The sequence below is a fragment of the Protomyctophum bolini genome, assembly GCF_963924005.1.
Source record: "Protomyctophum bolini genome assembly, chromosome: 12".
In the NCBI taxonomy this organism is placed as follows: Eukaryota; Metazoa; Chordata; class Actinopteri; order Myctophiformes; family Myctophidae; genus Protomyctophum; species Protomyctophum bolini.
In genome coordinates, this window is record NC_137873.1 from 8,687,610 (window position 1) to 8,714,876 (window position 27,267).

General features: G+C 43.3%; 1 protein-coding gene across 1 annotated transcript; it reads left to right on the forward strand.

The window, feature by feature from the left end:
* Positions 1-412: 412 nt before the first annotated feature.
* On the forward strand, positions 413-21,003 carry LOC308326036 (uncharacterized protein; the record flags this gene model as incomplete). The annotated part of the gene is made up of 7 exons (XM_080778847.1): positions 413-425; positions 866-934; positions 2,307-2,554; positions 9,137-9,193; positions 15,341-15,436; positions 20,670-20,751; positions 20,876-21,003. 7 exons carry the CDS (start codon positions 413-415, stop codon positions 21,001-21,003), a joined length of 693 nt encoding a protein of 230 aa, XP_080634973.1.
* Between the last annotated feature and the right edge of the window lie 6,264 nt (positions 21,004-27,267).

Sequence of the window (27,267 nt, forward strand, 5' to 3'; positions counted from 1 at the left end):
CACAGCGCGACCCGTTGTGATCTTGTAGATCTGATATTTTCAACAAGTGTAAAATCAGTCATTACGACGGCATCAAGGCCCGATTCTCAACCTTTTTTTCTCTCTTCAAAATAGCCAACCTGGGTCGTTTTAGCTACAAGCGCTGCATCTCAACTCTCCTGCAAGCGCAATACGACTCAACGTTCTGTTTTGCACACGTGTGTTTGCAAAAACAGGTGTTTCTATGTCATCATCATAATAACAACAACAGCAGCTCACACCGCCGCGGGGAGTCTGAGTCATTCAGCCAGCTGTGTGAGCTACACCGATACAATGTGCTTTGTTTTTGTTTATTTATTGTTATGATAATTCCACTTGAAGTCCAACGTTCTCGGCGCAGAGCTGTCACGCTAAATATTCAGGGATTCAGGCTATGCGCTTAGCACGTTAGCACGTTAAAACCTGGAAAGCGTTGGCTATATATTCAAAAATAGCTCATAGCTGTTGAGCCTGTATATTTGCTATCTCTTTTAAATTTCCGTAAATGCGTGTGTGCCAATCTTTGAATAAATGTTTTCAAGCGAACTTTGCTTCTGGGGGTCCCTAGTGGAACAACACATTTCCAGATGGGGGTAATACGTATTTCCCTTCAGGCTATTGATTGATTGATTGATTGATTGATTGATTGATTGATTGATTGATTGATTGATCGATTGATTGCATAGTTTTTTTGACCGAAATGTAAAGGTGACAGCTAGGGGATCATGAGACATGGCTAAAGCATTCCCGGGGGTCCCCAGCCAAAAACGTTGCGAACCCCTGCTTTATTCACAGTTAGCCTACAGTGTGTGTACGTATATTGACCATCCCCCCCCCACTTTAATAGCTATCAAGACTGACAAGACCGAGATCAAGACAGGAGAGGCCAAAAAACCCAGCACACCCAAGACTACAGGTAGTAACAAGCAGTCTGTGTATCATGTTGCAATTTTCAAAGTTTATTTAAAACGACATTTTGGACACTAGTGTAAAAAAGTGTCAACATTTCTGTGATTTCCTGTAGTTTAAGAACGAGTATAGCTTCTCCACAGTTCCAGATGAAAAGTAAAGCGTTGCTTCTCAACCTTTTTTGGATCACAGGGGACCACTTGAAAATCTCAAAAAAGGGTTCATATGAACACTTTGACTGCCCACGTTAGTTGGAAATCAATACGTGCCCAGCTATTGGAGCCATTGGAGCCTTTTTCAAAGGAAAAAATACGCCAGGCTCTTGACCGGATGTTAGCAAACGCCAATCGGCTAACCAAATCTATCGCGGGAGGATCGCCAACAACCCGAGGCATGAATTATTTTACCGCGACTAGCGACAGGACCGCGATCGGCCGTCAAAAACACTTGATCACGTAAAACACGTTATCTGAGATTTAAATTTAGAAAAAAGGGAAGATTTCGGCAAACCTATGTTCAGTGGTTCTCAAACTATTTCATGTCAAGGAGCCCCAAATATCTGCGACCCCCCCATCTGAAAATATGTTGTTACAGAGACCCCCACCCCCTAAGAAGCAATTATTTTAAAAAATAGCAGATCTACAAGCTCCTATAGCGTGGCACTTCGAGCTTGTATATGTGCTATTCTTCTACAGCTAAAGTTTAAAATAATGGTTAAAGTGGTTAAAAGCTAAGTTAGGTGATAACACAGCCTGTCTGAAAAGACAGAGATCTCGGAGAGTTTTGGGCAGTCAAAGTGTTTTAAAAGTTCCTCACAATAAAAATGTGTTGTGTGTATAACAGTGTTGTTTTTGGCAGATCATTTTAGTTTTAGTCATAGTCTCTTGAATAGTTTTAATTTAGTTTTAGTCACATTTTAGTCACCTGGAATGTTTTAGTGTTAGTCTAGTTTTAGTCGACTGAATATCATAAGATTTTAGTCGACTAAATCTACAGTTGATTTAGTCGAACAAAATTTATTTTGGCGGGCCTTGATGCCGTCATAATGACGTGTTTTTTTCACGTGCTGAAAATAGCCGATCTAAAAGCCCAGCTTGTAGATCGGCTATTTTCAGCATGCAACCAATTGGTAAAATGACTTTTACTGGACCTCTTGTCCATGGTGCCTTCCTAACATTTTAGTCTAGTTTTTATTTGTTGACGAAATTGTCAGCATATTTAGTCTTAGTTTTAGTCACCATAGCTTAGTTTTCCTTTAGTTTCCATTTAGTTTTGTCAGTGAAAAAACGTAGTCGACGAACATTTTTTTGTCCTAGTTTTAGTCGACAAAAACCACACTGGTGTATAACCTCCCCTTTTCTCCCTTCCTGTCCCGCCAGCCGCCAGCCGCCCTCGTCCTCGCCCCGCCCCCACCCCCCCGGCCACCGCTAACGGCGACGGCGCTCACCGCCGCCGCGCCCTCACCAAGCCCCCGGTGCCCCGGCAGACCCCCATGGAGAAGAAGCCCCCGGTGCCCCGCGCGCCACGGACCCCCCGCCCCATCAACACCCCGACACCGGACCTGAAGAACGTCCGCTCCAAGATCGGGTCCACCGACAACATGAAGTACCAGCCGGGCGGCGGGAAGGTAAACGAGACCGGGCGGCGGCGCCGGCCATGTTTTCAGGCGTCGCAAAATGTGTTTTTGATTATTGGATTGCAGTGTTGTTTTTGGCAGCACATTTTGATTTTTGTTTTAGTCATTAGTCTCTTGAATAGCTTTCATTTAGTTTTAGTCACATTTTAGTCTCCCGGAATGTTCTAGTGTTTAGTCTAGTTTTAGTCGACTAAATGTCATAAGATTTTAGTCGAGTAAATCTACAGTTGATTTAGTCGACTAAAATGTATTTTGGCGGGCCTTGATGCTGTCATAATGAAAATAGCCGATCAACAAGCTCACAACGCGTCGAGCTGCGGCGTGTTGTGAGCTTGTAGATCGGCTATTTTCAGCATGCAACCAAGTGTAAAATGACTTATACTGCATCTCTTGTCCACTAGTCCCTTCCTAACATTTTAGTCTAGTTTATATTTGTTGACAAAATCGTCAGTATATTTAGCCTTAGTTTTAGTCATCATAGCTTAGTTTTCATTTAGTTTCCATTTAGTTTTCCTCAGTGGAAAAAGGTAGTCGAACATTTTTTGTCGTGGTTTTATTTGTCGAAAACAACACTGATAGATTGAATAGTTTATTAGACATAGATGTAAAAACAACATGCAACAATTTACAATTTAGGCATTTAGCAGACACTCTTAATGCAGAGCAATTTACAGTAAGCATGCACAAAGCATGGTAATACGTCAAATACATAAACATTGTCATCAAGGATCATGTAAGCTAAGAGGAAGGAATTTTATCTGTATAATGAAACTATGCATATATTATAGAGTGCTATATGTCTACAAAAATGCTATCTAAATGCCTTGCGGTCTTGTTTCCATTTAGGCCCTATGCAATCAATTCATAGGCATGAAGAATAAACAACAAAATTCAATCTAATCACAGGTTAAAAATATATTATAATTCTCAATATCATCACAGGAAAAAAACAACACTGTATACAGTACAGCGAGGGGAAAAAAAGGAATGGGGGGGGGGGGGTGATCAAATCCTCTCCCTTTAAGATAAATAAATAAATAATAAGACCCAGCCTTTTTTTTGGGGATGAACAATGTAATCGTTGGTAGAATATCAGCGGCAGCCATACAAATATCGCCATATCGGTCTCAGAATAATCCGGATTAATTTTCACTGATATTGTTGACACAATAATAATGTGACCGTCAATGGCTTTGTATACTCACAGTGTCAGCTGCTATCTACCTTCACCAGTGAAACTAAAATAAAAAATGTAAGAAAAATCAGCATTAGTTCAATATACATTTAACATAACAACGCAATATATCGGAATAGGTATCGGTCGGCATGACCCTGCAAGTCATCGGAGGTTAGGTATCGGTCACAGTTTAGAGGTTATAGGTATTGGTCACAGTTTAGAGGTTAGGTATCGGTCACAGTTTAGAGGTTATAGGTATCGGTCACAGTTTAGAGGTTAGGTATCGGTCACAGTTTAGAGGTTATAGGTATCAGTCACAGTTTAGAGGTTAGGTATTAGTCACAGTTTAGAGGTTAGGTATCGGTCACAGTTTAGAGGTTAGGTATCGTTCACAGTTTAGAGGTTATAGGTATCAGTCACAGTTTAGGGACTGATCGTTATTTATCAAAGGTTGGTATGGTGCAAAAAAGGGGGGGGTTATTAAACTATTTTTTGAGCCTGAGGGGGGGATATGTTTATTTTTATTTTGGCTTGGGGGAGGTTGTACAACTTTATTTTGCTGAATTTTGTATTTAAAAAATGTTTTGATTATTTTGTTTTTCATAGTGTTTCACTATATCTATCTATATAAAGTTTACCCTGTGTGGCGACTCTGGCGAGTGTACTTGGTATATTCCATGTGTGCGCAACTGCGCATGCAAATAGAACAGATCTACAAGCTAACAACGTGTTGCTTGGTGACACGTTGTTAGCTTGTAGATCTGATTCTGTTCTACCAGCAAAGGTCCCTCCCCCGGCCGCTGATGTAGTTTGCTACGTCTGACGTGTACCCACTTCAAAACAGCGCGGGACAGATTGATTCTGCGTTCATAACATTTCCAGTAGAAAAAGCGAAAAATGTTTCAAGCTATGAACCGCGATGTTTGAATTGTGGGCCAGCAGCAGCAGGCCGCTGAAAAGAGCGAGTGTTGTCGGTCAGAGTCAGAGAGGAGGAAGGCGAGGAGCTGCTTAGCCAGCAGGTTGACTGCTGAGGTTGCGCCGCATCACTGAGTCAGGAAAATGTCAGACTGAGATGATAATAACAACAATAGCCTAATAATAATGTTGGGGCTGAGGTCGTGGATGATGTTAAGATATAAACTTCTCACAAGTTACTGTTTGTGACTGAAGTTGCTTGTGAACGAAGCTCCTCCACAGAGAAAGTAGCAAAACATCACAGGAACACCTTGAGGCCTTTATGTTGATGGGCATGGAACATTTTGATGGAAGAGACTCTACCGTCTTTGGACAACGCATCGTCAACAACTCAACATGGTGGCAGGCGAGACAGATTCTCATTCAGAATACGGTAGGGCTGGTCTAAAAGCATGCAGCTAATGCCAGCTATCGTGTGCATCTTTGCGCACTCGCATTGCAATGGTGGATTGTTGGTGTGTGCGTCACAGTAGCCAGGGCTGCCATGTCTCACCCTTTGAGTGTGACAGTCACGCAATTTAACCCTGCGGTGCCATGTACTTTTGTCTGCGAATGTGGTTGTAATAGATTAAAGAAAGAGTTATACTATTCGTTCGGTGGTGCCTGGCTGGCTAAATGAGCCGAGCAGGCAGTTGAACGTTGGGGTTGCGCAAATTGTGCTTTTCTCTGTGGAGTATGACGTTGTAGTATTATGGTATGCGACTGCGTGACATATTTATTTAGCATTCATTCATTTTCATCATCCTGGGCTTGGGCACAGAGGCGAGGGGTGCCCACTGCCTTGGCAGCTTGGCTAGAATGACTTTACGCACGAGGCTCACCTTAAAAATAGCCATGTATCTAAGCTCATACATTTGCGTCGCGTCATCAGCGTGTTGTTGTGAGCTTGTAGGTCTGCATATGCTATTTTCGAAGTTGCCAGATTCATATTTAAATCTTTAGTTGGAAGAATGCAATGGCATATCATCAGTGTTGAGTGTTGACTATAATGTAATGACGGATATGGAACCAAATGAACCCCAGACGGCCGCCGCCTAATAAACGATTACGTTATGCTGCTATACTGTTGGTGTGAATATAAAATAAATATGGTCTATGGTGTTTGGGGGGGGGGGGGGGAGGTCATATATATTCTTCCAGTCCCTAAGGGGGGGTCCCGAAAAAATATTTGGAGGCTGGGGGGGGGATGAGGTAAAATAAAAAAATGAAATCACATCTGCACCACCCCCCCCTGGTGGATAAATAACGATCAGTCCCTTAGAGGTAATAGGTATCGGTCACAGTTTAGAGGTTAGGTATCGGTCACAGTTTAGAGGTTAGGTATTAGTCACAGTTTAGAGGTTAGGTATCGGTCACAGTTTAGAGGTTAGGTATTAGTCACAGTTTAGTGGTTAGGTATCGGTCACAGTTTAGAGGTTAGGTATTAGTCACAGTTTAGAGGTTAGGTATTAGTCACAGTTTAGAGGTTAGGTATCGGTCACAGTTAGAGGTTAGGTATCGGTCACAGTTTAGAGGTTAGGTATCGGTCACAGTTTAGAGGTTAGGTATCAGTCACAGTTTAGAGGTTAGGTATTAGTCACAGTTTAGAGGTTAGGTATAGGTCACAGTTTAGAGGTTATAGGTATCGGTCACAGTTTAGAGGTTAGGTATCGGTCACAGTTTAGAGGTTAGGTATCGGTCACAGTTTAGAGGTTAGGTATCGGTCACAGTTTAGAGGTTAGGTATCAGTCACAGTTTAGAGGTTAGGTATTAGTCACAGTTTAGAGGTTAGGTATAGGTCACAGTTTAGAGGTTATAGGTATCGGTCACAGTTTAGAGGTTAGGTATCGGTCACAGTTTAGAGGTTAGGTATCGGTCACAGTTTAGAGGTTATAGGTATCAGTCACAGTTTAGAGGTTATAGGTATCGGTCACAGTTTAGAGGTTAGGTATCGGTCACAGTTTAGAGGTTAGGTATCGGTCACAGTTTAGAGGTTAGGTATCGTTCACAGTTTAGAGGTTAGGTATTAGTCACAGTTTAGAGGTTAGGTATCAGTCACAGTTTAGAGGTTAGGTATTAGTCACAGTTTAGAGGTTAGGTATCGGTCACAGTTTAGAGGTTAGGTATCGTTCACAGTTTAGAGGTTATAGGTATCAGTCACAGTTTAGAGGTTAGGTATTAGTCACAGTTTAGAGGTTAGGTATAGGTCACAGTTTAGAGGTTATAGGTATCGGTCACAGTTTAGAGGTTAGGTATCGGTCACAGTTTAGAGGTTATAGGTATTGGTCACAGTTTAGAGGTTAGGTATCGGTCACAGTTTAGAGGTTAGGTATCGGTCACAGTTTAGAGGTTAGGTATCGGTCACAGTTTAGAGGTTATATGTATCGGTCACAGTTTAGAGGTTATAGGTATCGGTCACAGTTTAGAGGTTAGGTATCGGTCACAGTTTAGAGGTTATAGGTATCGGTCACAGTTTAGAGGTTAGGTATCGGTCACAGTTTAGAGGTTAGGTATCGGTCACAGTTTAGAGGTTATAGGTATCGGTCACAGTTTAGAGGTTAGGTATCGGTCACAGTTTAGAGGTTAGGTATCGGTCAAAGTTTAGAGGTTATAGGTATCGGTCACAGTTTAGAGGTTAGGTATCGGTCACAGTTTAGAGGTTAGGTATCGGTCACAGTTTAGAGGTTAGGTATCGGTCACAGTTTAGAGGTTAGGTATCGGTCACAGTTTAGAGGTTAGGTATCGGTCACAGTTTAGAGGTTATAGGTATCGGTCACAGTTTAGAGGTTAGGTATCGGTCACAGTTTAGAGGTTAGGTATCGGTCACAGTTTAGAGGTTAGGTATCGGTCACAGTTTAGAGGTTATAGGTATCGGTCACAGTTTAGAGGTTAGGTATTAGTCACAGTTTAGAGGTTAGGTATCGGTCACAGTTTAGAGGTTAGGTATTAGTCACAGTTTAGAGGTTATAGGTATCGGTCACAGTTTAGAGGTTAGGTATCGGTCACAGTTTAGAGGTTAGGTATCGGTCACAGTTTAGAGGTTAGGTATCGGTCACAGTTTAGAGGTTATAGGTATCGGTCACAGTTTAGAGGTTAGGTATCAGTCACAGTTTAGAGGTTAGGTATCGGTCACAGTTTAAATTGTGCATCTCTACCCTTTTAGTCTCCATTCTATTTGTCTGGCTATTCATCAACTCTCTCTCTCTCTCTCTCTCTCTCTCTCTCTCTCTCTCTCTCCCTCTATGTCTCTCTCTCTCTCTGCCATCCTCCCGTCTCTCTGCCTGTCACTTCTCCCTCACACCCTCCTCTGCCACCACCTGCTGTTAGACACACCCACCCACACATGCACGCACTGGCCCTCTCTCTCTCTCTCTCTCTCTCTCTCTCTCTCTCCCTCTCTCTCTCTCGCACTCTCGCTTTTAGAAATGGCACAAAAAAACAAAACACACTCATAGCGGAGGGTGGCGTCACCATCTGCATCTCAGGCCGCTGTCGTGGCAGCTCAGCGTGACATGGATTGATGCGGCCTAACCCATTCTGACCTGAGATCAGATTCTAGAAATGTCTTCTATACATCCTGACAGTTTTCTGAAAAAGCTAATGTTTCTATGTCAGTCGTTCTTCGATTTTTTTTAAATAGCAGACCTACAAGCTCGTAGCGCGCCACTCGGTGGCGCGCTATGAGCTTGTAGATCTGCTATTTTTCAATAGCTAAAGCATAACAACATGCTAACACCAAAAGTGGTTCCCGGCCAAAATGGGCTAACAGGCCTATAGTCTCCTGGTTATCTAACGGTCCTTCATGGTTTGTGACATCTGTACGTTTGAGGGGGAAATGTTCCCTTGAATCACAAACACAGCTCTCCACCTGTCTGTCCCAGTGGTTGTTTTTGACAGACAATCTTGGTTTACTTTTTAGTCACAGTCTTTTGAATACATTTTCATTTAGCTTTAAGGTTGTGTGTATACTTTTAAGTCATAATTCCATTTAGTTTGTCATTATTTTAGTCATCCGATTTTTTTTTGTTGTTTTAGCCTGGTTTTAGTCAACTAAATATCGGAAGATTTTAGTAGACTAAATTAGCAGTTGGCCGCAATGGCGTTGAAATGCCTGATATATACAGTAATCTACTCAGCTTTGTGCTCACAAGCAACCAAACATAAAATGACTTGCCTTTTAGTTCTACTGGATCTCATCTCCCTGACATTTTCGTCTAGTTTGTTTTTGTTGACAAAAAGGTTCTCAATATATTTAGTCTAGTTTTTGTTTAGTTTTTAATTTCATAGTTTTAGTCGCCGAAATCAACACTGAACTCAACATGTCACCATGGCTCCCATGTGCCCCCCCACCCACCCGTACCCGCCCCTCCCTCTACTTCTGTGCCCTGTCATTGGTTGGAAGGTTGTATTGACCCGCTGGGGGTGGGTCGTTGTCTCCCCAGGTCGCCTCCACGCAGAACAACAAGACTGCAGACCCCTCCTCCACCTCCAAGGCCAAAGTGAGTCCCTACACCACCTTCTACTGTACCCTATACTGTACACCTGTCCAATTAACATACTACTGTACCCTCTATACACACCTGTCCAATCAACCTACTACTGTACCATATATACACACCTGTCCAATTAACATACTACTGTACCCTCTATACACACCTGTCCAATCAACCTACTACTGCACCCTATATACACACCTGTCCAATCAACCTACTACTGTACCCTCTATACACACCTGTCCAATTAACATACTACTGTACCCTCTATACACACCTGTCCAATTAACCTACTACTGTACCCTCTATACACACCTGTCCAATTAACCTACTACTGTACCCTCTATGCACACCTGTCCAATTAACCTACTACTGTACCATATATACACACCTGTCCAATTAACCTACTACTGTACCCTCTACGCACACCTGTCCAATTAACCTACTACTGTACCCTCTATGCACACCTGTCCAATTAACCTACTACTGTACCCTCTATACACACCTGTCCAATTAACCTACTACTGTACCCTCTATACCTGTCCAATTAACCTACTACTGCACCCTCTATACACACCTGTCCAATTAACCTACTACTGTACCCTCTATACACACCTGTCCAATTAACCCACTACTGCACCCTCTATACACACCTGTCCAATTAACCTACTACTGCACCCTATATACACACCTGTCCAATTAACCTACTACTGTACCCTCTATACACATCTGTCCAATTAACCCACTACTGCACCCTCTATACACACCTGTCCAATTAACCTACTACTGTACCCTATATACACACCTGTCCAATTAACCCACTACTGTACCCTCTATGCACACCTGTCCAATTAACCTACTACTGTACCCTATATACACACCTGTCCAATTAACACCCACCCATCATCTCTACATCCAGCTTCTCCACCATGACAAAACATCAGACACCACCCTTCCCCCGCCTCCACCGAAAACATGACGTCACGCCGGTGGTCACCGCTCACACAAACACATCTCTCTGTTTTTTTTACTAACCGCCGTTTCCGTGGTCACCTCTTCGCCGAGAACGGGACAATGAATATAGGTCTTCAGTGCATCATGCAAGAGCTCCAGGTCACCCAGGTGTGAACTGGACTATGAATAGGTCTTCAGTGCATCATGCAAGAGCTCCATGTCACCCAGGTGTGAACTGGACTATATGAATAGGTCTTCAGTGCATCATGCAAGAGCTCCAGGTCACCCAGGTGTGAACTGGACTATGAATAGGTCTTCAGTGCATCATGCAAGAGCTCCATGTCACCCAGGTGTGAACTGGACTATATGAATAGGTCTTCAGTGCATCATGCAAGAGCTCCAGGTCACCCAGGTGTGAACTGGACTATGAATATAGGTCTTCAGTGCATCATGCAAGAGCTCCAGGTCACCCAGGTGTGCTCCCCAGCTGATCATTCACCCTCGTCGTCCCTCAGCTCTGGAAATCTGCACTTATGTCCACATTTCCTTGACACGCTTAGCAGGGACGTGCACAAACAGACAGCTTAGCAGGGAGTCAAGGACGTGCAAACACACAGACATCAGCAACATGCCCTCTCCAGACCACGAACGCACCATTTACTACACGGTGAAAGAAATGCAAAATGCAACTCTTTTTTCCAATGCCCGGAAGGCAGCGTTCAGGAGAATTGCCTTTTTTCCTTATAGTCTCCTGAACTTGAACGCAGCAGCATTTTGCGTTTACATTTTTCTAAATTCATGTCTTATATACACCTCATCTCCACAGCTAGTGCTGCATGGTTCGCGCCTCCGGAAAAACCTGATATTACAAGCTCTCAACGCGTCGCAGCGCATCTTTGATCGATAACTGTGAATACAAGAATTAATTTATCAGACAGTTTTTCCGCTTTAAACTATATGCAGATTTATTTTTTTGTCCCATTCTGGTGGAGATAACTGCTTTACCATGAAGCCAAGTCTACATTGTGGAGAAAAGGCATGTGTGTTTTCTCTATATTTCAGCATACAGTATATAGCAGTCTAAGCATGAAAATCCTTCCTTATTATCAATTATTTAAAAGTCACCATGAGACAAGAGAGTAATGTTCTTAGTTTAACATTCTTTGAACCTATGTTGACCTGGGAACGATTCTACAAATTCTGTGTCAGTTGTTCTCAAACATTTTCATGTCAAAGACCCCAAGATTATGTGTAATCAGCCCCCCCCCCCCCCCCCCCCCCCCAATTGACCCCTACAATTTCCCTGGTTTTTCAAAAAATAGCAGACCTATGAGCTTGTAGATCTGCTATTTTTCAATAGCTAAAGTATAACATAATGAACCACCAAAAGGGGTTCCCACCCAAAATGGGTTAAAGTGAGTAACATTCTTTTAAAGTTCAAACTGGAGCCACAAACCACCAGGAAACATGGATGGACGTTGGGTTTCAAAAGATGATTGCAATGGTTCCACAACTAAAGAAAAATAAACAAGTTGTAATATCTTTCTATATTAAAAATCTGATTATAAATATGGCCTTTAAATCATATTATACATTTAATATTCATATATTATTCAAATAATAATTTCATATTTTTTTTTCATAAGTTCATATTAATAAATAAATCAAAAAATATCCATTCAAATCAAATTCATTGATTTTTTAAACATAATCCACATCACAGTAAAACACTGGAACTTACATTAAACCAAGTTCAAAGACGCAGCTCGTAAATTGCAATAACAACAATTAGAATAAATTTTGTACTTTTTATTTATTTAATTTTTTGTTATTTTTTAAGTTTCCTAGTGTGTGTGTGTGTGTGTGTGTGTGTGTGTGTGTGTGTGTGTGTGTGTGTTTGTGTGTGTGTGTGCGTGTGCGTGTGCGTGTGCGTGTGCATTTTTTTGTGTGGTACAGCTGCGCCCTCTGGTGGCGGGCAGCATGACACACACACACAGACATGTTCTGCTGGGTTACATAGTAAATGGCTCACTGGAGTTCGCAATCAGAGTTTATAGATTGATAGAGAGATAGATAGATAGATAGATAGATAGATAGATAGATAGATAGATAGATAGATAGATAGAGATGTCCGCCGTCTTGTGGCGTTGGGGGCGTGGCGTCCCCCAGTCATTCCAGTGCGATCCCAAATGGCGCGGCTCTGCCACAGGTACCTCCTCCTGGACTGGGTGCAGTACTTAGTTTAGACAGTTTTTGGCTTAGACTAGTCATTGGTTAGACCAGCCATTAGTCATACAACTACAACCTATCTCAAACCCTCACCCTAAACCTAACCTCCCACGGGGCAGCACACCTAAACCTAACCTTAACCCATGTCTAACCAATGACTAGTCTAAACTAAGTATGCACCCCCCTGGACTACTGTGGCTACTTGTGGAGCGGAGGGGAAACGAACCGCATAGTTTGTAACAGTGTATTATCGGCCCACCGACTCGCCGACCCTACAGGGTTAATGCCCTCGCTGTGATGTCGCTGTGATAACTACATTGCATGATTAAAAGGACAATAACTACAGATGGATAGATTGATATGAATATGGACTTCATCGGGGTGATAAGTGCAGTATAGCTATATACGTACGTCGTTCTAGCTTCACGAGCTCGTAGCTCGTGACTGTGACCCGTGATTTAAATTCGTAATATCATCATTACCAATGTCAAATTATGCTGAAGAGGATGCCCTGCACTGTCTGCAAACCTCTGCTTGAAGGTCGTCGCTGCTGTGTGCGTGCGTGCGTGTGTGTGTGTGTGTGTGCGTGCGTGCGTGCATGCGTGCATGTGTGTGTGCGCGTGCTAACCGCTTGGTGAGTCATCCTGCAGCCTGTTGCCACCTGCGTCACCAGAGCCAGTCACAGCGGTACTGATTTCCCCACAAGGCCTTTTTTCCCGCGGCGTGTGTGAAACGGAGGCGAGAAGCGACACCTTCAGGGTAGAGCCTTTAACGAGAGGCGTGATGAACATGATGAGCACAATGGAATGGAAACCTGATAAACACGACCATGTTCACGACCCAGTGTGTGTGTGTGTGTGTGTGTGTGTGTGTGTGTGTGTGTGTGTGTGTGTGTGTTGGAATGGAGTGTGGTGGTCAAGGGGAGAGACAGCCAGATCGATCGGTCGGTTTGGTAGCGACAGACGTCCTGACCAACCGACGTACGGACGGACCGACCCATTCGATCTCGCGGTCAAGTTGACCAGCGTTGATTTTGACAGCGCATCTATAGACTTTTTTTTGTCATAGTATTTTCAGTCGACTAAATCTACAGTTGATTTTGTCGACTAAAATGTATCTTGGCAGGCCTTCATGGCGTCGTAATGTCCATCGTATTTTTATACTTCGCTTGCAGTAGTCCCTCCCTATTTGTTGACGGAACCGTCATGCATATTATAGTCTGAGTTTTAGTCATCATATATTAGTTTTAATTTAGTTTTCGTCAGTGAAAAAAGCTAGTTGCCGAGCATTTTTCGTCACAGTTGTGGTCAAGGGAATTAACACTGAGACGCAAAGAACAGCGGCTATGTTCGCTAATATTGACGCACACTATGGCTCTGTAGCGCCTCTATAAAGAGCGTTGAGCTTCCTGACTGGATGGTCATTCCTTCTGCAGAACCCGTAACTCTCTTTCATTTCTTGTCCTGTGCTTTTCTGTTTCCCTCTGACATAAATTAATCGCATTACTGAAGAACAACTCGTGCTTTGCGCGAACAGAGTGTCGAACACCAAAACCTTACGTCAAAATGACAAGTGTTGTGGAGGACGTTCTATTCTCAGAGGGTCAACACCCGGAGACTGCATTCACTTCCTTGTTTACATTATACATGTCGTGGATATAGAGCGCCGAAGTCCTGACGTCACTCGCTCATCCCCATGGTTCACGGAGGTTTTGCTCTATGGAGAATAACATGGGGTGATTTTAAAATCGTCTCATATAAGAATTGTGTTCCGAATACAGAGGTGCCGATACAGAGGTGTCTCTGTATCGTTTACGACAGTCAGTCACTTCTATTTGATACAGTCTGTATCACTAACTAATTCAGGAGCAGTAAACATTAGTGTTTTCTCTCAGTCAGTTCATTCTTCATATTCATATGAGTGAAACGGCCAGGAGGCCATGCCAAACACAGTTCATACTGTATATAAGGCGACCTAAAAAGAATACATGAACCCGTGGACTTAGCGGCCTCTACTGATATTCGGACTTCGGTGCTCTATGATGTCGTGGAGTCGTGTGTGAACGCTCAACACTCTGAATATTGCGAGACACGTAGTGTAACGCGTCGTTTGACACTTGTCGCTCAAAGCATCAATTGACCTTCTGTCAGTATTGCCCTTTGAGGGTAAATATATACAGTATATATATTCTTCATACCATTACTTAATTGTAACATTTTGCATTTCATGTTTTCATTTTTAGTTCAAGAACAAGCTTATGTTATTCGCCATAACTGAACACAAATTCACGTATACGCGACTCTTTGTTCTGATGTTAAAACAATTAATTTGTAATTAGTTACTGGTGGCATCAGTAAATTCTTTTCACATTCATTCATCACGTGAAGTCGAATCACAAATTCAGAAATTATGTATGGATTAATAATGATTCCTAATGACAGTATAGATGCTCTTCCATTTCTAAAGCTGTTTCCTCTTACCTTATCTTAAGCTTGTAGCCGCTCTGGCCTTTATTTTACCTTATCTTAGCTTGTAGCTGCTCTGGCTTTTGCCACTCTCATCATCTTTCCGCTTGCGTTCCTCTAATAGCTGTCTTCCTGTTTTTTTTCTTTCTACCTGCTTGTCTGTCTGTCTGTCTGTCTGTCTGTCTGTCTGTCTGTCTGTCTGTCTGTCTGTCTGTCTGTCTGTCTGTCTGTCTGTCTGTCTGTCTGTCTGTCTGTCTGTCTGTCTGTCTGTCTGTCTCAAAACGTCTCCTGCTCCTCTGTCTGTCTGTCTGTCTGTCTGTCTGTCTGTCTGTCTGTCTGTCTGTCTGTCTGTCTGTCTGTCTGTCTCAAAACGTCTCCTCTCCTGCTCCTCTGTCTGTCTGTCTGTCTGTCTGTCTGTCTGTCTGTCTCAAAACGTCTCCTCTCCTGCTCCTCTGTCTGTCTGTCTGCCTGCCTGTGGACCCTTTCCGTCCCGTCTTGTCTGTAGATTCAGAACTTAACCCACAAAAAGTTGGACTTCAGCCACGTCACGTCCCGCTGTGGCTCCAAGGACAATATGGGATATGTCCCTGGAGGAGGGCACGTAAGTACTGGAGGGGCGGGGCTGAGACTCTGGTTACGATGGATGGATGGATGGGATACCAAACGACTCGCCCCTTTACCAACTCGCCCCCGCAATCTTTTTTAATGCAGTTAAGAGTTAACCCATTTAGCGCTATAGCCACAGTTCCAGACTTCCGGTAGGGAGCTTATCCCAGGAAGTTTAACAGGTCCCGTTGAATTCAACTGTTGTTTACAATTTGGATCCATGCCAGTGCACTTGGGGGCTCCACATCGTCGGCTCTGTGCCGTCCTAGAAACGCTGTTTTGAATGCCATCTGGGACAAGGAATAGGAGATACAGGCGATTGAATGAAACGGATAGAATGGATTATTATGGCGACGACGATCTAAGATGGGCGATACAGTGCTGTGCTAACAACATAGCTAGCTAACCGGGTAACGGAAGTAGCATTATGGCTCGATCCATCGAATGCACTATAAAAGCGCAATTGACAAAGGTCTTCGGCAATGGCGTTAAGCGTTAGTATAAAAATTAGGCTTCGGCAATGGCAGTATAAGTGTTTAATTTAGTATTTCCCTCCCTCTCTGGAATCTGAAATTATCTTGTATACAGATGTATTTGATAGTATAGTAGTCGATCTCTATACTCTGTAAAAAATTGAAAGAATAACATGACACAGAGAAGGTGACTGCTTAATTAAGTTAATTTGGGACCTTATAGCAGTTAATTTCGTTTTATTAAACACATTTCTTCCTTGTAGCCCCTGTTTTGTAATGGCATCATCATGCCATTATTCCCGTGGATATACAGACTAGTGAACTTAACAATGAAATATTTAAATAAATATGATGATACCTTTTATATAATCACCAACATGAATTATGTTTGTTATTCACAGCTATAGGTAGAGTAGTGGGGTGAGATGGAAAAGGGGCGACCGTACCTGTTACCGATGGATGGATGCATGCATGCACGCCACCAGATTCTGACCTTCCTCTTCATACTTGGACACTGGCAAAATAATGCATATTTTGTAGTTTAGTTTAGTTTAGTTTATTCGCACAATAAAAACAGTACAAAAAAGGTAACATCAATAAAAGAGAAATATGTGCAGGTGAGAAAAGAAACCCATGGAGGGCTTTATGTGGTTCTCACCAAAGTTAATATACAAAGTAGTAGTAGTAGTAAGTAGAAAAGTAATCAAACTTAGGTATGGAACATTTGTTTGTACAAAAAGAGTGACTTTGAGAGCTTACAATGTAAGTCAATGAGGAGCATATTTTGAATTATCAATTTCTAAACACTGGAGCAACTCTTTTTGATTTCTTGTCCACATTTGGAGTTACATCATGGCAAATTCTACACAGCCCTGTAGAATGTCTGTCATTGGCTGGGAAAATTGAAATATCACGTGATAAATTACATGGTATCGGAATGGCACAGACTGGCATATTCGCTGATATTGATACCAGCATGTTAGGCACTATATCCGCAGCTGTTCCGATACTGGTATTGGTATTGGAACAACTCTGATTTGTAACCTTTCAATGGACATCTGATCATTTCAAGAAATCCAATGAGCCATTTACTATGTAACCCAGCAGAACATGTGAAATCCAGTGAGCCATTTACTATGTAACCCAGCAGAACATGCACACACACACACACACACACACACACACACACACACACACACACACACACACACACACACACACACACACACACACACACACAGTAGAAAAGGGGGAAAAAAGAAAAACTTAAAAGAGAAAAAAAGAAAGGTATGTAATTTATTCTAATTGTTGTTATTGCAATTTACGAGCTGCGTTCGCTTCCCGCGTTTTTCGTGTCTTACTTACAATTAAAAAAATAAACTAGAAAAAGTGCTCCTCGGAGCACAGCTGGTCTCCACCAGGTCAGGTAGGTTATCCTAGAGGAGAACAGGTCTCCACCAGGCCAGGTAGGTTATCCTAGAGGAACACAGGTCACCACCAGGTCAGGTCGGTTATCCTAGAGGAAGACAGGTCTCCACCAGGCCAGGTAGGTTATCCTAGAGGAACACAGGTCACCACCAGGTCAGGTATGTTATCCTAGAGGAACACAGGTCTCCACCAGGCCAGGTAGGTTATCATAGAGGAACACAGGTCACCACCAGGTCAGGTAGGTTATCCTAGAGGAACACAGGTCTCCACCAGGCCAGGTAGGTTATCCTAGAGGAACACAGGTCACCACCAGGTCAGGTAGGTTATCCTAGAGGAGAACAGGTCTCCACCAGGCCAGGTAGGTTATCCTAGAGGAACACAGGTCACCACCAGGTCAGGTAGGTTATCCTAGAGGAACACAGGTCTCCACCAGGCCAGGTGGGTTATCCTAGAGGAACACAGGTCACCACCAGGTCAGGTAGGTTATCCTAGAGGAACACAGGTCTCCACCAGGTCAGGTGGGTTATCCTAGAGGAGAACAGGTCTCCACCAGGCCAGGTAGGTTATCCTAGAGGAACACAGGTCTCCACCAGGTCAGGTAGGTTATCCTAGAGGAACACAGGTCTCCACCAGGCCAGGTAGGTTATCCTAGAGGAGAACAGGTCTCCACCAGGCCAAGTAGGTTATCCTAGAGGAGAATAGGTCTCCACCAGGTCAGGTGCATGGGTTATCCTAGAGGAACACAGGTCTCCACCAGGTCAGGTGGGTTATCCTAGAGGAACACAGGTCTCCGCCAGGCCAGGTGGGTTATCCTAGAGGAGCGCAGGTCTCGTTGCCTCCAGTGAGTCAGTCGGTGTGAGCTCGCCACCATTGGTGTGTGTGTGTGTGTGTGTGTGTGTGTGTGTGTGTGTGTGTGTGTGTGAATGTGGGAAGTGAGGACACTGCCGTCGACTGTTCGCTGCTTGACCTCCCAATTTATGAATGGATGAATGAACCATTGTGAAGCGCTTTGGGCACTTGGAAAAGCGCTATCAAATGCAATTAATTAAAATGCAATTCATTATGGTGTGAGAATGAATGTCACACGCTGTGTTTTGCTTACGGTATTGGATTAGAGACAGAGGGCTGTATTCTGTCTTAAGTACCAGGTCTTATTCCCTAACTTGAGTAAACTAAAGACCTGGAGGCGTGATCAATGGCATTTGGCTATTCTGAGTGGCCAAAGAGCATTGATCACGCCTCCAGGTCTTTAGTTTACTCAAGTTAGGGAATAAGACCTGGTACTTAAGACACGCAAAATACAGCCCAGATTGTCCAGGTGGTGTTACAAGATAGATAATGGGGCAGCGGCCATGTTTTTGCGGTCGACTATTTTCTAAAAAATCGTGAAAATGTGCCTCGAATCTTTGAATATATATTATTACAGAGTGAACATTTTAACTAAAATCTTTGCTTCTGGGGGGTCCATGGAACAACATATTTTCAGATGGGGGTCAGTGGCCAATTACATATCATTTTTGGGGATCCTTGACATGAAATATAGAACACCACTGATACAGAAACAGGTATTTCAGGACACTGTCAACACTACAAGATAGATGGACCTTTATTGGTCCTCCATCCATCCATCCATCCATCTTCAACCGCTTATCCGTAGTCGGGTCGCGGGGGCAACAGCTCCACCAGAGAGCTCCAGACTTCCCTCTCCAGTCCAGAGCAACATTATAGTGACTTCCTCCTAGGGGATTCCGAGACATTCCAAGGCCAGTGAGTCGATGTATTTCCTCCAACTGCGCCTTGGTCTGCCCCGGGGTCTCCTCCCAGTGGGACGTGCGTCGAGGACCTCCCTAGGGTTGCGCCCATCCTAACCAGATGCCCGGACCTCCTCAGCTGACTCCTTTCCAGGCAAAGGAGCAGCGGTTCTACTCCGAGTCTCTCTCGTGTGACCGAACTTCTCACCCTATCTCTAAGGGAGATGCCAGCCACCCGTCGAAGAAAACTCATTTCGGCCGCTTGTATTCGCGACCTCATTCTTTCGGTCATGACCCACACTTCATGACCATATAAGGTGAGAGTAGGAACGAAGACTGCTCGGTAGACAGAGAGCTTTGCCTTCTGGCTCAGCTCTCTCTTCGTCACAACAGTGAGCGGTACAGCGACTGCAATACCGCCCCTGATGGTATATTGGTCCTGATGAGAGGAATGTTGTTGTCACGGCAACGTCCCAATGAGGATGAAACAAAGTCGTGTACAGAATATATGTAGCATATGGTAACACTAATTAAAACAACAGAAAACACTAAAACGACGGAGGAAAAACATTACAAAAGACGACTTCCCATAACATCCGACCAGGCCATCTGCTCCAGGGCTGCATGGCCAGGTTTGCATAACGATAAGATAATTAGTAAATAGAAATAGAGGCAAAGTGTGTGCATTCTATGCCCATAAATGTATAGAGAGAATCCACAGAACTGTGCCAACATACCAATACAACACAATAGTAATAAAGAATAAAAAATAACGGTAATAATACCGAATTAGATCAAACTAGATAAAGTGTCCCTCGGAAGCACAGGTCTCCACAAGGGCAGGTCAGGTTGTGGCCTCCTGGTGGCGCTTTATAGCGCCACCAGGTGTGAAAAGGGTGCCATTTCTTACGCCTTGGATGGCAATTGGATGATTTGAGGCATTTTGTTCCAAACATGTGTTTTGCCAAAATCCACCTGTTGGTGGCGCTATAACAGGCCAATGTGAAAAGGGTGGAATATATTCCTCAGCCTAGTAGGAAAGTCCGTGAGAGATTTCACGTAAATTGCACATTGCGTTCATGATTTGAGGCTTTTTGTTCAAAACGGGCCAATCCTGCAAACTTTGAAAGCCAATGTTAGCCAATTAGGATGGAATATGAAATATCGGACGGATCCATCTTGAACACATGACTGTCTATACAGAGATAGTGTGTAACAATTTGCGGGATTTTTGGACAGGAGTAATATAAAAAAATGTATTTTTCAAAAGTCGGCCTCCTGGTGGCGCTATAACAGGCCGTTGTGGAAAATATGGGGCAGAGGTTCATCGTTGGCATCCAGGGAGTGTGCATGCAAAATGTGGCATCGACCGGGTTAACGGTGCCGGAGAGTAGCTGTACACAGACGGACGGACACACACACACACACACACACACACACACACACACACACACGGACGGACGGAGGGCAAAACATACTCTGTCCCCATCCCTTCGGCCTGGTGGAGACAATAATGAGAATAATAAAAACAGAAACAGTTACCTAAAGTAGGTGTCTTTTGTCTTGTCTTCTCCAGGTGCAGATATTGAATAAGAAGGTGGATCTGAGCAAGGTGACGTCCAAATGTGGCTCCAAAGATAATATCAAGCACAAGCCAGGTCAGAATTAACCTCTTCTCTTCTCTTCTCTTCTCTTCTCTTCTCTTCTCTTCTCTTCTCTTCTCTTCTCTTCTCTTCTCTTTAAAAGTATTTAATTGTTTCCCATCCCCCCCCACCCCCCCAGGTGGTGGAGATGTAAAGATCGACTCCCAGAAGCTGACCATCAAAGCTAAGTCTAAGACGGGATCCATGGACAATGTGGGACAGGAGTCGGACAACGGACAAGCTAATGGACACAAGGTGGTGCCATAACACAGTCTACCATTTAAGAGGCCAGTTAGTTGCTGAGACTGGGAGAGGACAGGCGTTGAAAGTGCTACAGTAATATTAGGTGTTTTTGATTAGACAGTAATGTAAAACAGCAGTACAGTCAAACACTAAAAGGCATAGCACCAAAAAAAAATGTATTGACTGAATACTTTATTAACTCTGAGAATTTCAAGTCAAATCAATGTAGTTGTTAGACTTCCCTATGGGATAATTGCGTTTTTGAACGATTTATTGGAAATTATCTGTTGTGACAACGAAAGACCTTCAGAGAAAGCTTGATTTGTCAAAAAATTAACTGAGTTGATAAAAATGTTTAGTTTTTATGTTGGAAGCCATTTAAAAGAGCCTGCATTTACACTGGGTAGTGCTTCTAGGACAACACAAAAAGTTATGCCCGGTTGAAGTTTTATTTTCCAAATAACTTTTTTTCTGCTGGGCGTACACACCCATAACATATCTCATTTTAAAGGGTGAGTTGTCTAGTACAAAAAAGTGCACACGCAGATGCACAATGTGTGCATCTGCGTGTGCATGTTGTGCACGCGTTTCTTCATGTTCATGTGTTTCTATGAGGACAAGGCGGAGGCCAAGGTGGCGTCGCCCCCTAGTGGCCCCCCCGCAGCAGAGAACGGGCTGAAGGACGCCGCGGCCACTCCCTTTGGGGGGGACGGGCTGAGGGAGCCCCTCCTCGCCATGGACAAACGCATCACTGAGACAAGTACGTGCGCACGCACAATTTGATTTGATTTGATTTGATTTGATTTGATTTGATTTGATTTGATTTGATTTGATTTGATTTGATTTGATTTGATTTGATTTGATCTGATCTCATCTCCTTTGGAGTGCTTATTGGTATTTGTTGTGTATCATGGATGTCCCATTGTTGTTGTTTATGTGTATTTCTATTCTGCCTCTTGGTCAGTTCTCACTTGAAAAAAAAAAAGAAAAAAAAAAAAATGTCCCTCTGTTTCCTTTCCCTCCGCAGTCTGAGTCACAGTGACCCGTAGCTATTGGAGGGAAACGCATGGCGCCCGCCCACCTGCCAATAAACCAACCAACCAACCACAGCGCAGTCATCTCCCTCTGGCCCGGCCCGTCACCTCGCCTGTCGCAGCACCCACACCGACCCGCCGTCGCCTCTCCGTGTTTCTCTGGGGTCTGTCCGACAACTCCTGACCGCTTCACCTCTTTGGCCTCTTGACAACATTAAGATTAACCACAATTATACCTTGCCTATTACTTCAAAGCAAAGCACTTCCTGTTTGCTGTGTCTGTGTTTTCTCTGTCTGGGGTTCGACAATGTTTTCCTTTCTTTCTTTCTTTCTTTCTTTCTTCCTTTCTTTTTTCCTTTTCGTGAAAAGTCTCCCCCAGTACCTGCTGGCTCTAAAGGAGACCCTGGCCCCACGATTGTTGTAAAGGGTGTATGAAAGTTGTACGGAGCAGTGCATGCATTTCCAGCAGTTAATTATCTGATCCAGGCCTTAATGGTCAAATAATATTAATAATTACCATCCCTGCAATCATCCAAACCCAATTTCCGACCCCAGACATCCGTTTTTATTTTTTAAACTCTGGGGCGTAGTTCGATCAGAACCTCTGGAACGATTTTGATTGTCCTGCCTTGTTCCCTGTTAGTTCCACCAGGGTCCTCCTGTCTTCATCACCAGGCGGTTCCCTGTTAGTTCCTCCAGGGTCCTGTCTTCATCGCCAGGCGACGGTCCATGCATGTTCCTTTTAGAGACCCCGGTCCCTTTACACTTTACACTTAGAAGCAGACCACAGGAACCCGCCGAGGGCTAGCTAGTTACCAGATAGCAGAGGGACAAGGACACTTTGGAAATTAGGTAGCAGAGGGACACTTTGGACACTTTGAAAATCAGCACATTCCAACTTCTCAGCCACCGGTCTTAAACCATTTTGGCCGATTGAAAAAAGAAAACACAGTTTTTCAAAAATAATAACATAAATGTTATGTTGCTATAATACAAACAAGAACCCCAAAAGGGGCTCCCGTACCGAATGGGTTTCCAATATACTTCACAATAGCCTGATCACTATAATATCCCCCCATTACATCATTATTACAGTGCTCTATTTCCCCCCATTATTCATGGTTGAATATGCTATATCTGTGTACAAATATGTCCCATGCAGCTAGCAGTGATGGGCACAGAGGAAGAGGGATGTGGTTTGGGTAAGATCACATTGTATGGCCTGATGGGAGGAGGAGAGAGGGGGGGGGTAGTACCTATGTTCTGGGTTCAGTAGTGTGACCTCCCAATGCGTTGAGGACGGTCCAAAGCTTAATTTATACTCCATGGCAGGACGAGGATGAGGTCGCTTGCTGAAAACAACTGATGTCGTTAGCCAGTGACACCATCGTACTACAGAGTATATATTGGACTTCATGCCCGTGAAAATATACGCTTGTGTAATCCTAATCGCCCCCCCTCCCCCCCTCAACCTCTCTGCGTGTCCAAAATAAACGAACGCCTCTCATTACTACTATAGGCGTGTCAGTCTGAAAAGGTAGATAGGCTAAATAACGTTTCTTCGATCTAGACTGCGATACGGATCACTGGCCTGGGCTTTTAACACACTGATTCAGATCTGTGCGATTAGCATTGAACACAAGTTATTGCACACGCCACAGTGGATGTATATATATATATACAATATACACAGTATGACGGGCAAAAAAAACAATACGTGTAAATGTCAGGCTTGGCTCTCGTTGAGTTCCATACATTCCCAAACCATTTTAACCAAACTCTCTCTATATTTCCAGAGTGATTATAGCGCCCGCATCCTCACACTCAACCAGACACTTAACAAGTATCTAATTTAATCTAACCTAACCTTAATCTATTCTAATAATACTTTAATATTGAATATTAACTTGTCCCGCTCTATAACTGATTACTGCATGATTAACCTTTTATCTTTATCTTTTGTTTGTTTATACCCAGCTCTCACAACAAGCTCCCAATGCGGCAGCGTTTCACCCAGAGGCCATCGAACCATAATCTGGTCAAAAACACCTGCAGGTCGTCAACCAACCCAAATCATTTCACTTCTTTACGTCTTTCAGTGATTATTAGGTAGGGGGTGGAATCAGTGTTGTCTTGGCAGCACATTTTGATTTTAGTTTTAGTCATAGTCCCTTGAATAGTTTTAATTTAGTTTTAGTCACCTGAAATGTTTTAGTCTAGTTTTAGTCGACTAAATGTCATAAGATTTTAGTCGACTAAATCCACAGTTGATTTATTCGACTAAAATGTATTTTGTCGGTGACTTGATGCACTTGCTGAAAATAGCAGATCTGCAAGCTCACAACGCCACACGTTGTGAGCTTGTAGATCTGCTATTTTCAGCATGCAACCAGGTGTAAAATGACTTGATACTGGATCTCTTGTCCACTAGTCCCTGGCTAAGATTTTAGTCTGTTGACGAAATTGTCAATACATTTAGTCTTAGTTTTAGTCACCATAGCTTAGTTTTCATTTAGTTTCCATTTCGTTTTCCTCAGTGAAAAAAGGTTGTAGACGAAAAAAAATCGTCTTAGTTTTAGTCGACGAAAACAACACTGGGTGGAATCCCGTTTTTTTGTTTCTCCAGCACATCGTAAACCCCGATCTATACGTCAGAGAGTGATCCCCATATGCTCTCAAACGTTCCCCCTAGCTGTCACAGGTCACGCTGGGCCGTAGCTATCATCTGATTGGCCGTCAGAGAGAGATAAGACAGCAGCCGCACCCTTATATGGCTTTTCCTGGGTCACGTGGACAGGATGTGAGGTCACGGAGCCACACCCACCCTTCTCTTAACACCTCCCACTAGCCGACGATGTCATAGACTGCGCTAACTTTATTCTCACACACACACGCATGCACGCACAAACGTGCACATGCACACGCACACGCACCTACTGTACAAACAAAACGGAAATCTAAACTTTACAATAAAATAAACAATAGTCACATATTTTACAAAACTATTCCAACTTTTTTCTGTGTTTTAAAATGAAACCAACTGTGTGTGTTTTCATGGTCTTGCTGACCTTCCATGTTCAAAGCAGTGGTGATGTATGTGCCGTTCCGTTGTTCCCATTTTTATCACAACGACATCATAACTGTCATTAGGGCGAGACCAAAACAGAATTGGACATGATTAGGCATGTTGATAAACTTATTATGGAAAGGGAAAAAGTACAGTGGAGATCGATAAACTTCTATTATTTCAACAGAGAACACAAATGTCCTTTTGCTCTGAGGTAAAAACAACACTGTGATATAGTTCTGATTGACAGCGCCCGCCCGGCCGGCCTGGCGCCCGCAGAGTTGCTATACAGTTAGTAGAGTACGTGTCACTCACAAACCGTAACTTATTGTCATGATTAGAATGGAGACAGTGTCCGCTCTCCCACCACCTCTATATTTAATGTGCAATTATTGTTGTTATTATTATTATTATTATTATGTGACTGGGATGGTTTCAGGTCAAACCGATCGAGGGGCAACAGCGTTTGCAGCCTGTTGCGTTAGCTTGTCAGATGCGTGAAGTGTTGTTACCGGATCCGACCTGTAGAGGGCGCACTTGTAGCCTGTGGAACACTGATAGTCTGGCTTCTTTTTCTTCTTTTTTTCTTTTTAGAATAGATTTAGACAAAAGCTGACCTTTAAATAATAGAGAATCCCCCGGCAGAACATCTTGTTTCCATCTAAACTATAGCCTCTACTTCTCAAGGGCGATGTTATTGTGTGTTTAGCAGTGAATCAATACTCGATGTATACCGTACAGCTCACCCTTCAAAACATCCAAGACGTCGTACGTTTCTCTGGTTCGGACACGATCTCGTTCCCCTTTTTATGATGCAATAGTGTAACGCAAAGCTGCTTTTACTGTATCTCAGTGAAATATTTATCTATACCGTGTTTGAATGTGTGTGGCGTGTGGCCAGGATCGAGCAAAACTATTGGTAGTCAAAAGCACTGATAATCAAACAGCAAAATGATCAAATGATCAACAAACAAATGCCTATATAAAACACGTTAAGTACAGTAAAGTGAATATAATCTTTCTCCAAGAATGACATGAAAAGCACTTTGAAGGGTCTTATGTAGGATCAGTAGTAGTTTCGATGTGGATCAGCAGATCTTGTACCCCCCCCCCCCCCCTTCCCCCCATGTCAGGTGACATAGTTTCCTGTCAACTCATTGGTGCAGGTTCGTGGATTTTTAGTGGTTATTGGTGTCGTGCTATTGGCTATGATGGTCTGTCACTCAAACTCTCCGGTCTGCCCTCTCGTTGTGCCTATATTGGCATTGTTACATTTTCTGGCCAGGGTGCAAAGTCCAAAATCACCGTAACTTCAAAACGTGATCACTTTTTATCCCCTCCTTTATCTAAAATGTAGTTTAGGCATTTTCATTTCCCAGTGAGATAACGGTACGGTTAGGTTTGTGATTATACTGGTTGACTAGGGTTAAGTATTAAGACTAGGTTAATAATGTATAACAATCAGGTTAAGTGGGGGGTTTGCTTTGCAGCTTGGTCAGAATGTAACAACCGATTCAGTCTAACGTGTTTTCACCACCTTTCAAACCCCAGTTATTGCGCTTTACTAGTCCCTCACACTGTCCCCATGTATATAGACACCACCATGTTTTTATCACTATAAAAGTAACTAAAATAAAATAAATTAAAGAAAAACAAGCAAACAAACAAACACACACACACAAAAAAAGTTACTGACAGGGTAATATGGACATATGAGCCCTGGCGTTCCTAAACCTGTTATCATTATGATTCATATTAGTACTACTGTTATTATTGCGATCGAAGACGTAAGGAGTATTGCCTTTTTCCACCAAGAAAAGGGCTGCTGAAGTTTCAAGAATGTTTTTAAAAAAACAATGTATTGTATTAAAGACGCAAGATTATGAGTACTTGTATGGAGGTTTGTCTTAAATTTTTTCTGTTTTGGAAGATAGACCACAGAAAGTAAACACTGGACTCAAGCCGGCGGGGCAGGATATCGGGCGATGTGTGTCAGGTTCGTCTCCGTAGGGCGATGTGTGTCGGGTTCGTCTCTGTAGTCGTCGGGGAATACGAGACTTATTTCCCACGGGCACGCTCACGCATCAGCGCTGGAAGGGGGGTGCGGAGGGTGCCACGTTGCGCACGCTCAGCGGGGCATAACGGTGCCCGGCACACGTGGCCATGCTTCCGCCTGCTTGATGCCCT